General features: G+C 46.4%; 1 protein-coding gene across 1 annotated transcript; it reads right to left on the bottom strand.

The window, feature by feature from the left end:
- Positions 1-1,450: 1,450 nt before the first annotated feature.
- On the bottom strand, positions 1,451-15,002 carry kdm6a (lysine (K)-specific demethylase 6A). The gene is made up of 22 exons (XM_079230423.1): positions 14,921-15,002; positions 13,549-13,675; positions 12,783-12,881; positions 11,891-12,110; positions 11,368-11,508; positions 10,071-10,163; positions 9,901-9,981; positions 8,671-8,781; positions 8,150-8,539; positions 7,080-7,963; positions 5,307-5,436; positions 5,088-5,193; positions 4,240-4,445; positions 3,988-4,040; positions 3,830-3,904; positions 3,568-3,716; positions 2,827-2,941; positions 2,546-2,733; positions 2,264-2,405; positions 2,036-2,162; positions 1,788-1,958; positions 1,451-1,566 (listed from the first exon to the last, which is right to left on the bottom strand). Exons 2-22 carry the CDS (start codon positions 13,668-13,670, stop codon positions 1,540-1,542), a joined length of 3,630 nt encoding a protein of 1,209 aa, XP_079086549.1. The 5' UTR covers positions 13,671-13,675; positions 14,921-15,002; the 3' UTR covers positions 1,451-1,539.
- Positions 15,003-17,370: the final 2,368 nt, after the last annotated feature.

Here is a 17,370-nt window from a genome sequence, read left to right on the forward strand (position 1 = left end):
TTTCCCCCGTGAAAGTTTTTCCTGATCCCGGGATGTTATGTGCACAGATTTTAAAGCTCTCTGAGGAAAGTTGTAATTGTGGGATACACATAATAAACTGAATTACATTGCTTTTGGTCAAATATGCCATGTCTGAATTCACAGAGAATTTAGTAAAAGAAAAATTTAAAAAAGGGACCCAATTGACAGTTTGAAAACTAGTTTCTGTGGAAGAAGAAAAGATTAGTGGTCATTTAAACCACAGAAGACGTCCATTTTTTTTTTATTTTAACTCCTACTGTGTTCATCTCTATGTTGGATTGATTGCATTTGTATGGTTTTGTATTGGACTTTGACGTGTTTCCAGACTTTGACTTTCCTTCTGCAGGTCAAGATATCTGCACCGAGTGAAACCCCCAAACGGCTCGGCCCCCTCGATGCGTACGGTTGTCCCACAACCGAGGAGCTCCGGGTTTCAACACCGACCGACAATAAGTGCACCAGAGCTTTCAGATGTAAATAAAGACAGTTCTTGTTTAATGACTCATAAAACATCCTTCAAAACAATAAACCCATTTCGAGGTCCGGTCTCTGTACAACGCTTTACTAAGCAGTTTTATGTTTATAGAAAACGTATGAGGGGCCAAGCTTAGAATCACGAGGCTCCTTCAAATTTAATGGCAGGTTTCTCTGGAGGAAAAGAATTACAGCATTCCATCAACAAATATTTTTCAAGCAATAAATATGCATTTATAAATAGTGTAAATTTACATCAAAATAATACAAAAAAACTAATTAAAGTTCACTCATCTATGTGCAACCCTTTTTTCTGTGACTTGGCCATTTGCCTACATGACTTCCTCTCCCCCAACATAAAGTAACCAAAATCTCATCATAGTTCCAGCAGAATTAAATCAAAATGTTTTAATAGATAGAAAAAAAATTAAATTAAATGGGGGGAGGGGAAATGTCTCAACTGTTCACATTACAAAACTGGTTTTATGCGGTTGTCCCGTCTACCTAACACACAAAAGGCCGGCTATGCTAACGACTCATCTCATGGAGGGGAGGGAGCAAAGCTCTGGTGTCAAACTCACAAACGGAATACAAAAGTGGAAAAAAGAAAAACTAATCAGTCAGTAGTCTTGGCGTGACGATGTTGCCAGTTAAAAAAAACATTATGTACAAAACTTTGATTTATCTTTTTTGTGTTTTTATGTTTTTTTTCTCTGTGTGGATTTTGGAGTATTTTCTAGTGGGAGTCCAGCTGGGCCAGCAGTAGAACAGTCTGGTCGCCATGACGACGAGGAGCTGCCACCCCTCCTCCAGTCCACCGGGGGGAAGCACACCACTCGGGTGACGGTTGCATAGACACACAGCTTTCACGCAGCTGCCTTTACGGGATAGCTACAGAGCGCCGTTTGAGGACTGCCGGCTTACTTCCTGAATATCAGAAAAGAATTAAAAAAAAAAAAAAAAAAGAGGTTTTCCGGAGAGTTTCCGATAAAGTCCATCGTGGTTCTACGTGTCCTCGGAACAACGGCGTTCAATCAAACGGCATCAAGAGGAAGAAGGCAGGGGACTCGCCTGGAGACGGATACAGGAAGAACACACTGAGCTCTGCACACAAAACTCTTGGAACTCTAAACACGAAAGCATGATTTAAAAAAGAGGCAATCATTCAGATTTCAGTCCTAGTTTATCGAGAATTTCTATGGATGGAACACTTTAAAAGCCTCCTGTGTGTCTAAACCGATGCTCTTCTGAACGAGACGGGTCCAGCTGGTGGCTTTGCGCCCGCTACTTACCAGGGTGAACTGGTCATAGACCTGCATGAGGTCCTCGGTCTTGTACTGCTCTAGCACCACAAAGTTGTCCAGGTTAGCGCTCCCCCTACGGGCGCAGTCCTGGCAGTGCACCACGTACGTCTTCCTGCTGTTGCTCTCCGTCGTCACAAACAGCAGGTCGAACACCTCCACCTGGACGAGAGCCGGTTTTCAAGTGGCGTTCACACAAATGCAGCGTCATGTAGGCGGTTTAGGAAGCGTGTGCTTACCTCACAGATGCTGCAGTAGTGCGCCGGCTCGCTCTGGGTCCTGCCGTGCCACACCAGTTCTCTCCCAGCTGCCTGCAGCAGTTCCCGCTGCATCTGACACTGCTTCAGCGTCCGGAGCAAACAATACCTGGGCGGACAGAAAACACAGGCGTTGGGAGAGTTCGGGGCTGGGAGGAGGGGAGAGGGTAACAGTCATATCAGCTATTGGGTTCAAGAGAGAGTCCTCACTTGATCATCTCAAAGAGCCGGTGGTCCGACACTTTGATGTTCCTGGCCATGTTCCAGGAGAGGTGGATCATGGGAACGATGGATTTGACACTCTGCAGTTTGTTCCACTCGTAGCGCTCCACCGCCAGCTTGTACTGATGCGCTGAGGACAAAGAACAAGAGGCGCTCTTCATTTAAGACCGGCACCTGGAGGTTGTTTTCTGTCCGAGGCTCTGCTTCGTCTCAGCAGGTAAAATCGCCATGAACGCACGCACAACGTGATATTTAGTTTGCTTTTCTCACCTGTGAGGGGTCCGACATTCCACGCAATGTTGTTGCACCAGCCGATGGCCTGAACCCAGTGGATGGTGCCCGTGTTGAGCCACACCAGGTCCCCGGGACGCTGGATGAACCGATACACAGGCACGTTGGTCTCGTACAGGTCCTCCAGGTTGGGCCACCAGGAGCCCATCAGGAAGTTGATGTTGTTCCTGCAGGAGGAGGGCGAGTTGAGTTAAACAAAATAAATAAAAACGGGACCATCGGTGTCGCCTCCGGGAGAAGGAAGCTCTCAAGTCGCTCACTTTTCACAGAAGTCGTTGATGACACCCCAGTACGTTTCAGGCACGGCGAACCACTCGCAGTCCCCGGGACCAATGTTGATGTTGACCGAACAGAAATTGTTGTTCTCCTGGTGACCTGCAAAGAAATGCGATTAATAACACAGAGAGGTTCTAGGTTATTAGGATTGTCAATGAATATATATGTATATATATATATATATATGTGTGTAGATAAAATGAAAACGCTGTGACCGTCTGTCGCGAGCGCCTCACTTTCATTAATTGATGAAAAGTATTGCGAGACCAATCTGAACGATGGATAAGTCAACAGCAGCCGCGATGTTGGCAGAGAACTTCATGTCAATAAACCACGCACCCGTCACCTGTGTGCCCCACATCAGACTGGAGGCGGGACTTAAAAGACGGGTAAGTGGGATCGTCCGACGTTTGTATCATTATTTTTTTCTTACAGAAAAACGCATGTTTTCCATTGTGATATTTACTGCAAATGCCATAAAATGCAGAACAGCAGCAAGAAGGAAACTACCCGCTGACACCATATTTAAGTTGTTGCAGTGCAATAAGGAAGTACCCGATAGATTATTCTTCATTTCATCTTCTCGAATCAGCCGTTCCTCGCTCATTGCGCTGCTTTCTAAGATAGCGGCAGGAGTAGATAGAAACGGGGCGAGCGACAACAGTTTGCATGCAGTGTGTGTACTTCATGAAATCATTGACATTTTGACATCTGTCCGTGTATACCTGGTGTCCGGCTCCCTGGCACCTTCATGTAGAGCTGGACGGTGTTCATGCCCAGGATGGTGTGTCCTACGTGGCTGAGCAGGTTACCGGCCGACACCACTCGGGCAAACGCTGGCAGTTTGGACAACTCCTGAAGCTGCTGTTTCCACCTGTTGCACAAAGACTGATATTATATTCCTTATTCCACACTGCCTGGATCAAAAAACAGCCTCATGTGGGGAGAAGATGTGTGGCGGTTGAACACATTCAGCGGTTCACTCACTTCTTTTCGTCGGAGAGGTCGATGTTGGTGCCAAACTTAATGTGCTTGAAAGACCCCTTCCTTCGACGCATCGCACTGCATGAGAGTTGAATATAGTTAGTGACATAAATACAAAATAATACATCTTAGGAGACGAGAAAGACAAGAAATGATCTCACCTGTCCGAAGAACCTGCCTCTGTTTCCGGCTCCTTCTTCTTCTCATTCTCCTCCTGTCGCAATAAAAAGGATTAAGAGTTAAGAAAGTTCTCATGAGCTCATCAAACATCCATTTTGAACTCAGTACCGTTTAATTTTGACTGCCGTCAGAAGCCCCACACCAACAACAACAAAGAACTACTTTGTGTGCACCGCATCGTGGATAGCACACAGTATTAAGAGTGTGTGTGTGTGTGTGTGTGTCCCACTGACCCGCAGAGACTCCTGGAAGGACGAGGCCTGGTACTGAGCGTACTTGATGACGGTGGTGTGTGAGCGGCTGCTCTCGCAGCGCCACATCTTCCTGCTGCCGCTGGGGTCCCAGTTCTCGTCAGTGGGCTGGGCCAACTGGGTGCGCACCTCCACCAGGTGGTCCGGGTTGGCCTCCACCAACGTCTTGGTGGAGAACAGGCCCAGATCTGTGGGTGGAGGAGTCAAAGAAGGAGGGCAGATAGAGGCGAGTTACGTATTAGTTTCAAAAGTTACCTCAGAGAGAAAAGGAGACTTCTAAACATTCATAAATAAACTATCTTGCAAACACTTTATCTTCTAATTAAAGGATAACAAGTTGAGACAGCAAGATTCGAGTTGACCGTCAACCTCACGCCTGTGGTGCAGCAGGGTTAGACGCTTCATTGTATGCCGTGTGCTCCCATGTTTATTTTGTCTTTCTGAAACTTTGGCCACATAACTCCTCCACAAATAAGCATGGATTAATCTGCCAGATGAGGATATTGCATAATAGGGCAGCAAGTCATTATAATAGAGGAGCAGATGTTTGTAAATTCTTGGCAAAGCCAACGAGTTCTCCCCAACAGCAAACGCGTGCAGTAACACTTCCCACTTGCAGGTGGTGCTGTTGTCATACATGTCAAAAATTCATCCACACACACACACTCCACTGATGCCACATGATCACAGAGACACACCCACAGAGCCACGTGAGACTGGAGCAGAAAGCAACATCCAGTTGCACATGCTCACAGCTGCCTTCACAAACCTCATGTAAAGTCAAACAGCTAAATCAAACCACATGTAGATGCTTGAAACGCCGCCTCTACCTAGTTTGAGTGCTCCGGCAAGTCCTCTGATGACGGTGACCGGGTTGGAAGGGTTGGTGCAGAACTGATGGAGGGGTGGGAAGAAGGCGTCCCTCTTGTTTTCTAGCTGCATGTGAGAGGAGACACAGGAGCCAGAGTAAGAAACACCGAAGAGAGAGCGACGCGTTTGAGAGGCACGCGATAACGGCACGAATTCTTCTATGGCGCGGCTGCACTCACATAAATGCTGGGTGTCGGGGGATTGAGTTTGTCCTTTGGCAGTGGAGGAGAGGGCGGGCGAGGGGGTCGCGGCGGGGGACACTTGTCCAGGAGGATGCTGCTCGTCGACAGGCCGTTCTTCCCCAGGTTCCTGCAGCCGGAGAGAGAGAGAGAGAGAGAGAGAGAGAGAGAGAGAGAGATCAGTCAGTGCATCAGCTCTGGTAAAAGATAAGCCACTTGTCGCTGACAATAAACAACTAGACACGATGTGGTATGACGAACAGGCCACTGAGGAAAGAACTGATTAAAGCTTTTGTAAATGAATCAGTTCTGCTATGTCTGTTTATTGTTAAATATTTGCGTACGCCAGGAGGGGAGGAAACTAAATGTTTGCCTTTATGGCTTTTACATCTTTTCAACTTGTGCAAACCAACGAGAGCCTAAAGCTACATTCATGAAACGGCTTCTGGTTAATCCTGCTGAGGAGCGGTCGGCACATTATTTGCACATTTTTTTTTTTTTTTTTTTTTTAAATGGTGTAAATACAGAGGAACAGATCAGCGACGTTTGTTTCGGTTCATGTTTACAGCGTATAGATCCTTTTAAAATCAGAACTGATCAGATTAGTTTTAATATGGGATACATTTTTGGGTGCGTCTCCCAGTGATGGAGGCTCTGCAGACATTTCTCCAGCAGTTTGTTGACACTTCTGCATTTGCCAAGTAGGAGAGATTGTATCTGGCAGACTGAATTACAACCGTTTTTCAGATTTGGCTGCTCATAATGATGGTGTGAATGATAAGACGTGAACATGGCAGAGGAGAGGGCTCTGCATGAAGTTTGGCCTAAAACTACAGAGAGAAAAAAATTAAAAAAAGGCTCAGTGATGAGTCCAAATTTAGAGCATCATGACAGCTGCCTAGTGGATTCAAAATGCAAGCATCTGCAGCCACACATCGCAAGATGAACTCCAATCTGAGTCCGATATCAGCTCAGGACTCATGACGGCACGGGGGGGGGGGGGGGGGGGGGGGGGGAGTTATGCAATGCATCCTCAAAAAAGACACAACGTGCCAGTTTCCCTCCAAACAAGACGACGGTGAAAACAACCGGCACGCAGCGTGGAGTCAAAAGGCCAAAAGTGACATTTCCCTCCGAACGCAGCGAAGAATCAACACATTACTCACTTCTACACGTGGCGTGTCGCAAAGGAGCCACGAGCGCTCAGTGTCACGCGGCGGCGTCTTTGGTGTGAGCAGCGCTTCGCACACACCTCTCAGTCAATTACACAGCTTTGGATTTCGCTGACTCGGGACATTTTTTTTTTTCTAGCTGCGATCTCAACCCACATGAGCAAGTGGTTTCAAAACACTTGACAAGTCTCTTTTTAGGTTAAATAAAGGAATTTGAACCCGTTTATAGTCAGGTCACGAGGTACAAATCAAGAAAAAAAAAGTGGTATAAATCCTCCTCCCTCTACAAAAAAAAAACAAAAAAAAAAAAACATGTTAGGTATCAAATTAAACATAAAAAAATAAATAAATAAATAAAAAAAAAAAAAAAAAAAATCAGGGCTACAATAATATATAATCCCCATGAACATCCTCTAAACACAACTCATACAATAAATAGGATTAGGAGTTAGGGTGTGGGCTTTTAACTGACGCACAAAGAAGCACGACAATATCAATAAAGGATTCAGCACACAGATTCCGAATCTCTCACACTAGCGCGCGCACGCACGCACGCGCACACACACACACACACACACACACGCACACACACGCTTCTTACCTGCATGCCTTGAGCACCTCGCTGGAGCTGGGGTAGATGGAAACCGAGGACCAGGGTGCCAGACCAGTGAGCCTCTGAGCTCCTCCGGAAGGCTCGACCTTCAGCGGGCTCTTGGAGTCCTCCGGCCCCTTCCCGTTAACTGTGGGCCCCTGGCTGTTGGTGTTGGACGGGCTGTTAAGGCAGGAGAGGCTGTTGGTGCTGTGAGCGTCTGCTGAACGCGGAGAGGAAGCAGCGGCGGCAAGAAGTGGCGACGAAGCCGCCGACCGCTCCGACGTCGGCTTGGCGGCGCCGTGGAGACCCGGGTGGACGTTGTTGATTTTCTCTGAGGAAGGCCCTCCGTGGTTACTGTTATTGTTATCGTCATTACTGGTAGCATTGGCTTTTCCCTTTAGCAAGGCGGAGAGCTGAGGATTGTCTGAAGTGAGCACGCCGGGGGCGGGAGAGCCGGGCCGCGACGAGCTAGCAGAGCCGCCCGCCACCCGCGGCTGGACGTGATTAGTCAATCCCTGCGCGGGGGCGGTGCTGGGACTTCGGGGCGTCCCTGCGGAATGCCTGACAGCGGCCTCCGGACCTGATGGCAAAGTGGCGGCGGCGCCGTTGCTGCTGCTGCTGCAGCTTTTGCCCCCTGAAGGCGTGGTGTCTTTGGTGTGGACCCCTGAGGTAGTAGCGGCGTGGGGAGGCGAGGACAAGTGGTTGGGTGTGGTCTGGGGAGACGTGGGCGATAAAGAGGAGGCTGAGGAGGAGGCAGTGCAGGGCCCAGAGGAATGTCCCACCTGATTCAGAATGCCAGAGGAAGAGAACGAGGTCTGAGGGGAGGAGGAGGAAGAGAAAAGGGGTTCTCCATTGGGACCTGCCGAATGTGAACCTGGACCTTTTAGAAGCCCCTGGAACCGAGAGGAAGAAAAAAGTACACATGACAAACGTGTTTTGTTACATTTCAACATGCATAAACAAAGTAATAAAGACTTCCACGTGAGTCCTTCTCACAAGAAATACTGTGAGAATATAAAGCGAATGTGAGGCCATTTAAAAAAAAAAAATCACAAACGCCCAAAGAAGCGGTTACATACCTGAGTGGTAGTGTTGCGTTGTTGGCTCCTCCAAGCCTCGTCTGCATGACTGGGACTACTGGTAGTGCTGCTGGTGCTGGGGTGACTGGCGGCTGTGCAGTTGTGAGGTAGAGAGTTCTGCTGCGGGTAAGGCACGTTTCCGTTGCTCGCGCCGCCACCTCCCAGTGCCAGGGTGCGATTTTTGTCCAGGTGTGCCAGCGGCCCCGCCGAGGGACTCGCCGAGCAGGATCCGTTGGCTGTGGGCTGGGTGGCGCACGGGGGCCGGATGGCGGTGTGGTTGAGCGGGGAGGTGCGGGAGAGGCCCGCGTGGTTGTGAGAGGACTCGGCCAAAGGCCCGTTGGGGAGGCCGGGCCGCGGCTGGCCGCTCGACGCCGACGCCTGCTGCCTCATCTGACACGGGGGAGAGGAGAGGAGATTCAAACCGGGAGCTTTTGCGTAGCGCGTATACTAGTTTGGTATAATTAAAGTCACGTGTGTGTGTGTGTGTGTGTGTGTGTGTGTGTGTGTGTGTATGTATCTACCCGCTGCTGCTTATGCTGCTGCATGATGGCGAACTGGCTCTCCAGCTGCTCCAGCATCTGCACCTGTGGAGGCTGGAGGCTTGCTCGATTCGTCCGCATGTGATCCAGGAGCTGCGCATGAAACAACAGCGGTGTATTGAAATCAGCAGCTTATAGTAGGAGTCACGCTAAGGGCCGTCGTGGCACTTTTCAACCTGGACCGGATTCTCCCACGTTTTTTTTTAATGTCTAAATGACTAATGGGGACAATCATGTTGGAAATTGGTCCAGTATTGAAGGAGAACACTGCAGTGTAATCATAACATGCAATTGTCGTCAATGTAGAGCTACTAAAAGCAGTTTTTTGTTGTTGTTTTTTGCCACAAAAGAGGCTCAGGTTGTTGCTTAAGTGTCTGATGACATTCTGGAAAGGACCCGACAGAGAAATGAAACCTCTTTTCTTTACCTTTCACTTTCCGTTTGCTCTTGTGTCACGTTGCCTGAAGACAACGGTGGAAGCGGGCGAACGCGTTGGAGAGGGGAGTGACGGTGTTGCCCGTTTGTATTTGTGGAGAACAGAAAGCGTCGCTCCGTGTTAGCTAAAAGAACTTCACCGTCGCGGCTGAATATTTAGATGATTCTGACGATGCGATTTCAGACCAAGAGACTCCTCGGAGCACGGCTCTGTTAGACACAGCAACAAAGCAGCGTTTCCCATCGTGTTGTCAGACACGTCTATTAACAATTTGTGCAAAACAAGCACTTTTGGTGAATGTAAATTGACTGAGGAATGTGATTACACCGCAACCGCTGGCATCTGCAGCCTTCGGCTTCAATACTGGACCAATACAAAAATAAATAGTGTCAGTAAGACACAATAAACATGGGAAAATATGCCAACCAACATGTCTGGTTCACTCCAGCTAGGAACCTTTGTTGAACTCTTCTCCCTTAATCCTTGCTCTACCTAACAAAACTTAAAAGTCCCAACAACAAAAAGACAACATGCATATCAAGGGGGAAATATATGTAGATGCATTTCAGGGTCAGTGTAGCTACATTTAAAGCTACATGCAAAAACAACTTTATACCACAGTGTGAATCCAGCTGTAGCTGCGACAGACAAACCACCGCTTAAGATTTGCATTGAGCGCATTTTCAATTAAACAGGTAAAAACATGACTCAATTAGAAATATTTGTGCAACAAAAAAAAGAGACCATAATACTAAATACTAAAACGTTTTCCCGACCTGGAGCTTCTGTGGCGTGAGGTACCAGCTGGGGATCTGCTGCTGCTGATTGGGGCCGTTCGCCCACGAGTCTGCCACGCCCTGCGAGTGGGAACAAAACAATGTGGACCATGTCTCGCCGTCTCAATTGTCCCGCAGAACAACAGCATTGTTAATATTCGGAGGTGTACCTTAACAGGGCTGGCGGTGCGTTTCTTCTTGGCAGGGCTGGCCTGCGGGTCTGTGTGATTGCTGGCGGGCTGGCCTGCCTCCCCCTTACAGGCCTAGAGAGCCAGCAGAGACACAGCTTGTGAGGACACGCTGGACGAACAACAACAGCAACGCTTTGCAGTAGTAGTAGTAGTAGTTAAAAATTAGCCTTAACGTAGAACAAAAACATTAATTCAAACTGTTCTGCACAGTAGCGGTGGAGGATAAACTTGATACTACAGTTACATGCACAACAATTTGTGCATTCGAATGTTGCATGATGGGCAAAACTCCGATTGAAATTTGATTTGTGTCATCACCTTAATCCAATGGAACGAGCTTGATTAAGGTCATAATCAGAGTATTCATGCTGTGGTTAAGATGTGGGATAATGCAACATTAGCGGAGGGTTGTTTGGACATGCAGCCCACGTGTTCTAGTCCCTCGCTGGCTGTTTACACATTCTCAGCATCAATTATGCTTTCGGCTACGTTACTCAATCACATCTCAAATGAATGAGCTAAAAATGTCTATTAATAGTTTAAATAATTAAAAACTACATTTCGGTTGCTCCTGTGTATCTGTATGTTTGGTGATGGAGCAGATCAAGCAAAGTGCCAATAATGAAAATGATGTTATTCGTCATCAAAGGAGGATGATGTCAATGTTAAAGATTATAATACACAAAACTGCATGAGGACGAATTTGACGAGGAAAAGAGGACTAAATAAAACTGATATGTTGATGGTGTGGTCAGCCTTCAGATGTAATGTGCATGACTGAGATATGCCATATTCTCAAAAGACGTAACATCTATTTATCCAATTTGTTAAACCCTTTTTTTAAATAAATTAAAAAAGGAAAATTCAGCTATGCAAGTGTCCAATACATGCATTCTTAATACTTAATAAACTGGGTCCATTAAGCATGCATTTTCAGCCTTGCAGTTTGCCAAATACATTCGTCACGGCTGCACAAGATTCGCATTAAGGGCGAGACCTGTGGGACATTATAATATAACTAGCCCCCCTTGTAGCTTGGCTTATTAATTTCCACACACTGAAGGTCGACTACACTCTGATAATTAGATTATTGTAATATGGGCCTCGCTCAGATTCCTTCGGACCACGTACAACCCCTTTCGAATGCAAAGTTGCGACCTGGGGGTTTAAACGTCCGAAAGTATGAGAGCGAGGCCTCCGCTTTAACGGTCCTCGTGAATGTTTAGTTCAAGTAATTTCCAAGAGGCTGTAGTCTCTCGTATAAACCGGATCTCACCTGCTGTGCTTGTGCAGTGTTCAAGGCCCCCTGCCTGGACGTGAGCTCAGCAGGAATGGGTAGGCTCCATGCCTCCTCAATACTAGGAAGCATTTTACTCTTATTCTGCAGACTACCTGGCTGTAGGTTACACAACTGAGCCTAGGAGAAATTGTGTAAGACACAAGCTTTAGTGCTGAGCTCGGGTTTAACAAGCCACTACAAAGACTACTGCTTACTTGTAGGCGGTGTTTTAGGTAACGGCATACAGAATATAAAAAACAGAAATGTTCAATGCCATGAAGGTATGCTTTACAATTACAAGTGAGAGAAAAACGTGTTTTAAAAACACACCAATATGAATTAGCATTCATATCTTAGTGGTCAGAAATCAAAATGACAAAAGCACAATCTGCATTTTAAAAAAAAAGGAAGAAAAAAAAAGCTGATTGCTTTGGCAATAAACACAGCACTTCAATACACACACACCAAAACACTGCACAACATCCAACACAAGGGTTAACACTGTAAAAGCCGGGCCTACCTGCAGCAGCTTGATGCGTTGTGTGAGAGCAGCAGTGTTGAGGCAGGCCTTGCTGCGCGTGGCATTGATGTAACACTTGATAGCGTCGTGCGGCTGGCCGCAGGACTCGTAGAGGGTGCCCAGGTCCATCCAGGCGGCCGCGTGGCTGTGGTCCAGTTGAACAGCACAGATGTAGGCCTGCAGTGCATCCATAGGCTGGTTCTGCTGCTGGTAGAGCACCCTGGAGGCAAAGGAGGAGGGAGGGAGGGGACTGTGATTATTCTCTTGCCATTTTCCTGGATTTAGGTCTTTATCTTTCCAAGCCATATCAACTCTCAGAGGGCATACGGCACCCGTCATACATCTATCTATAGATCCGGTCTGAATCCCCTACTGCTGGGTTACCCACCCTCTCCCTACGTCCTCTGTCGCACTGCAGCTGCTGCATCTCCACGAGGCGCTTCGACAGCCACCGGCGCCCCGAGCACATATATATAATAAACCAGCTATCTTCTCAAGTCAAGATGTTAGCACCCCCATCACCCGTAAAGTGATACCGATACCAATAGTACGCTTGATTTTATCCTTTTTTTCCTACTTCATTTGATAACCATCATTTAATTCATCAGACGCCACGGGCGTGTGGTGCAGCTGAACGTTGGAACGTTTTGGTGGCATCTCGGCCCGCTGAACAGCCAATTCTGTCAAATATTGGGCCGTATGGGTTGTAGCGTTTGCAGTAGTTAGCCAATCACACGTCCCATTCAATCGTAGAATTCTGGCGTTAATTGTCTGCGAGCGAAACCATACAAATGGTGTTTATTTTCCTTCTAGATTGTTGTTCCAGTACCCAGACCTAACCCATTAATGCATCTCAGTATACAAATATACTACTACGGAGTTCTGTTCCTACCCTATGGAGCACCAGGTGTCAGCGCTGGCCTCTGACTTATCGATGGACTGACGGTAAGAGATGAAGGCATCTTGCACCTTCCCAATACTAGAGTAGCACCTGGGAGGGGAGAAGATGAACAAGGGAAAAATAAAGGACAAAAAGACATGAGATATTAGAGACAAACGTGTAGTAAAAATCAGCTCACAGTTAAAAATCATAGGCTACATTTTAAAGTTAAATAAACGTCTATGTTGAATTCCTGCACTTTTCATATTGCAGAAAACATATCACACATCCCTCTAATTTCTAAAAGCACAACATGGAAATGAAAGCAGTGCGCCGTTTGTTTAAAATGTGAAAGTTCAAAGAAAATGTTTGGTCCCTAGAAATCTATGAATAATCGTGATCATATCTTTGTAGATAAGCGTGCAGCCGTCGGAATAACAGAACAACGCTGACGTGGTTTTACGTAGACAGCTTTTTAATGACCAGGATGTAGCCTAGCCTAGCTTACAGCTAAAAAAGGGACAGCGTGGATCTCAAGGGGGGGGGGGGGGGGTGTATGATTATCCGCTCCAACGCCTGTGTGCTTTTAGGCTGCCTATTTGGCCCAAGGAGAACCCACTACAGTCTGTATTCAACCAACAAAAAGCTCATGTAGCCAAGATGATTTTCACTGCACATGGCAGATGGCTTTGAGGTAAAAACAAACAAGTCTAATCTGGACTCGATAAACGTCCCGGGTTCCGACAAAATACACACCCTGCACCCTTGTTTGCCTTACCTGCCGAGAAAGTACCAGGACTGGCCAGAGTTGGGGTCTGCCTCTAGAGACTTCTGCAGACACTGGATGGCATAGCTGTCCTTGGTGCCTTTATCCCCCAGCTGCTCCACCGTGTGATGCATCCAGCCTGGAGGAGCGGAGCAAAAGATTTTGGGGGTGAGTCTTCCAGATTCAAAAGCACCTCGGACACAACCGCTGGCTCCGCCAGTACCGAGTCGCAACCGCAGAATTAAGAGCACTGATGGGAGTTGAATCATGGAGAAGAAAATACACAATGTGCAATCAAAAAGCGGTGAGTGTGTCTCATGTGCAAATGAAGAAAGCAAAGCGAATGGCTCGTCCTTCCACAGTTCTCAGTCAAAGTGGAAGGGAGGGAAGAGGCAGACAAAGAGGGGGAGGGGGTGTGACACACACACACACACACACACACACACACACACACACACACACACACACACACACACACACACACACACACACACACACACACACACACGAAGAGCGACGCAAGCGATCCCAGACCTCCCTCGTTCCTCTCCTATACACCTGTGGCAAGCTCCACAGGTCACCATGACAACCTCAGAAGGCTAGACTGGGAATGGTTTTTACAACAGCGCGGGTGGGAGGGAAGAAAATGGAACTCCCTCTCCGTGTTTGCACGGAAGAAGGAAGAAAAAAAAAAAATGTGTTGAAAAGGCGGAAATCTAACGTTTTGGCTGCAGCTACACTTTCAAAGCCGTGACCTTGAAGGTGATCTTAAAAGCTTCATTGATTAATCGGCACAAAAGCAAAACCCGGTTCCTTCTGAAAGCACATTTCCAAAACGAGAGCAGCCTACAATTTGAGAACTATGATCAATGATTTTCATGTGAATGCAGAAAGCTACACTGTTGTCACAAGAGCATTGGGTTCTTCACAGATCTAGACCTCCCATTTAACTTTAAACTGTACTAAATAAGGTTTTGAGGCTCAGCCGCCAGTCTCACGAAATCCTGTGGGAAACACTGATTTCACATTGGCAATGTAGATGTTTTTCTTCGACTACCACTGCAGCACAACTTAAAAAATCAACTTGAAACGCGTGTGATGGAACTTCAAACGTTTTCAAAGTCCCTCTAATCATAGCAGAGGGACATTTTATGTTTCTGTTACACGACACTGCAAAAGCCGCTTTGCATTCGAGTGCACGTGTGTGTGTGTGTGTGTGTGTGTGTGTGTGTGTGGGGGGAAACGGGAGAAAACAATGCCCCAAACCAGCACTTTGACAAACAGGTAGAAAGTAGCAGACAAAAGTAGTTTGCGTGGCGCAGAAATAAATCTCATTGAACAACATGACGGCCAAAAAGTGACATCATTGCCGAGGGACACTCACCAAGTTGTTGCAGTGTGGTCGCCTTCACCTGTGCAGGAAGATTTTCGGTCTGCAACAGACTTTCATACGCTTCCTTCGCCGCTCTGTATTTCTTCTGCAGGCAGAACACGAGGAGAGAGAGAGAGAGAGAGAGAGACAGAGAGGTTGTTTAAGCCAGACACGAGGGTCAGTGTGTTTTATGGTTCTATCTGGACAGACACAAAGAGTCTTAAGATCTCCTCACACTCGTAATGGCCAGCCAGACACACACACACACACACACACACACACGGGGGAGGGTCATTGTGAAAGAGGACAGGCCGGACTCAACACGTCTGGCAGGTTTAAGTGCGTGTGTGTCTGCGTTTAGGCACATGTGTGTGTGTGTGTGTGTGTGTGTGTGTGTGTGTGTGTGTGTGTCCACCGAAGTGCACGCTTTTGTATTTTTGGGGAAACCTGAGCCCCGGCTGGTCGGAGGTGAGCCCACTGTTTGTTTTAACTTGACGACCTTGCTGACCTTGGGTCTGGACCCATAAGTCAAGGTGTGTGTGTGTGTAAGTCTGTGAGTCTGTGTGCGCATCGACTCAATGTTCTTATCAGCTCAAACACAAGTCTTCTTAAAAGCAAACCGCCCCCACCACTCAAACCATGCAGCTCTAAATGCCCATGCGAGTGTGAGGAAACACACACACACACACACACACACACACACACACACACACACACACACACACACACACACACACACACACACACACACACACACACACACACACACACACACACACACACACACACACACACACACACACACAGTCCTTGTCTGGTCCTGGACTCTTCCTGTCTGCACACACTAAAAACACCTCAGGGTAAACACCGACACTTGGGGCACATAAACGAGAGGCTCTTAGTGGCTCCTTCCTGCTCGGATTAATGATCTTCATGAAGCCAGACGACACACGGACATGACACAATACCTGAATAGCTGTTTGACTCCTCACCACTAAAGATTCACTGAAATAAAGACTCAAGTAAAGAGATCGCATTCTTTTAGAGCAGAAAGTCTCCTCAAGTGTTTTCGATTTGATGAGTTTTGAGTAGATGCTGCTGCGGACTTCTTCCTGGATGTCACATTTTACAGAATAACGGACGCGCTGCAAAGACCGCGTCCAGTATGCGTTTTGTATTGGGACGCTTTGTGACGTGTAACTGCATTCAAATCACGCTCACGCCAGCGAGAATGGGCGGCTGTGTGTAAACAGTAGGGCTGCAACCAATGATCGAGGCTTCATTCATAAACGTTGACAGAAAAACGTATCAACAAGCTGCACAGCTTTTTGTTTTGCACGTCTCTTTATTATGGAAGCTCATTCCTGTAAATAAAATACAAAATAAAAATGGAAATTATGAGATAGAAAGTCGACTTTCTGAGTCATAATTATGCGATTAAAAGTCATAATTATGAGATAACAAGTCATAATTAAGTCAGGGATTTTCCATCTCATAATTTCAACTTTCTATTATTCCATGTAAGAAAGAAAGAAACCCAGATGACAAAACAGTTCAGATGCCTTGTAATTTCAACTTTCTATCTCTCATAATTTCGACTTTCTATCTCATTATTTTTTTTCGTTTACTGGCGGGAATGGGCTTCCATACTTTATTCTATTTAAAGCCGGTATTGCAGCACAGTTGCAGCTAACGATTAGGCGACGCTACTTTAAGAAGTATTTTACTCTTTGCAGCATCAGATTCCAGCGTAGGATTGTTTCGTAGTCTGTAGGAATCTCACAATTAAATTGTATCCTATTCAGGGCTACGATGCGATTTTGAAACAATTATTAGTGAATCTTGATGCAGCAACATTATTATTTATATACATGATATTTATTGTGACTACTTCTAAAACGCAAATTTGTATCGATTCATCATTTAAAAAAAACGATGCATTTACTTCCATTATTTTTAATTAATGCACTTTTAAGAAAATGTAAATGTAACTAAAAGAAGAGATGCGTCAACTGAACATTTCTCAACATATTCTCCAGCATTGCAAAGAGAACCAACGGAAAAAGAAAGAAAATTGAGCCTGTAGCAACATCCTCGTTGTAAAAACAGACTTCCGCATGTTTTGAATCCGTTTACATAGAAAGCTGCCCTTATGCACAAATAAATATAGTAATAACCGTATCCTCCTGCTATGGGCAAAACGTAGAGATGGAATGTTGCAACATAGCGCCATAGCCGTGGTTGTCGGCAATATAGTTAGACACATGTGTTTTTAGGTCTGTTGCGTTCAGGGGCAGCCGTAAGTAACGGGACAGCTGAGTCACAGAATCGTTACAGGCGATCAATAACGTTGAGAATTGAGTTTTACATTTTGGATTATTGAGTTGTCTGAATCGAGACATAATCTTTTGAGAGAGAATCGCAATGCATCCAAGAATCGATTCCCTATATGTATTTAGCCT

Source organism: Taurulus bubalis (genome assembly GCF_910589615.1).
Source record: "Taurulus bubalis genome assembly, chromosome: 15".
Classification (NCBI taxonomy): Eukaryota; Metazoa; Chordata; class Actinopteri; order Perciformes; family Cottidae; genus Taurulus; species Taurulus bubalis.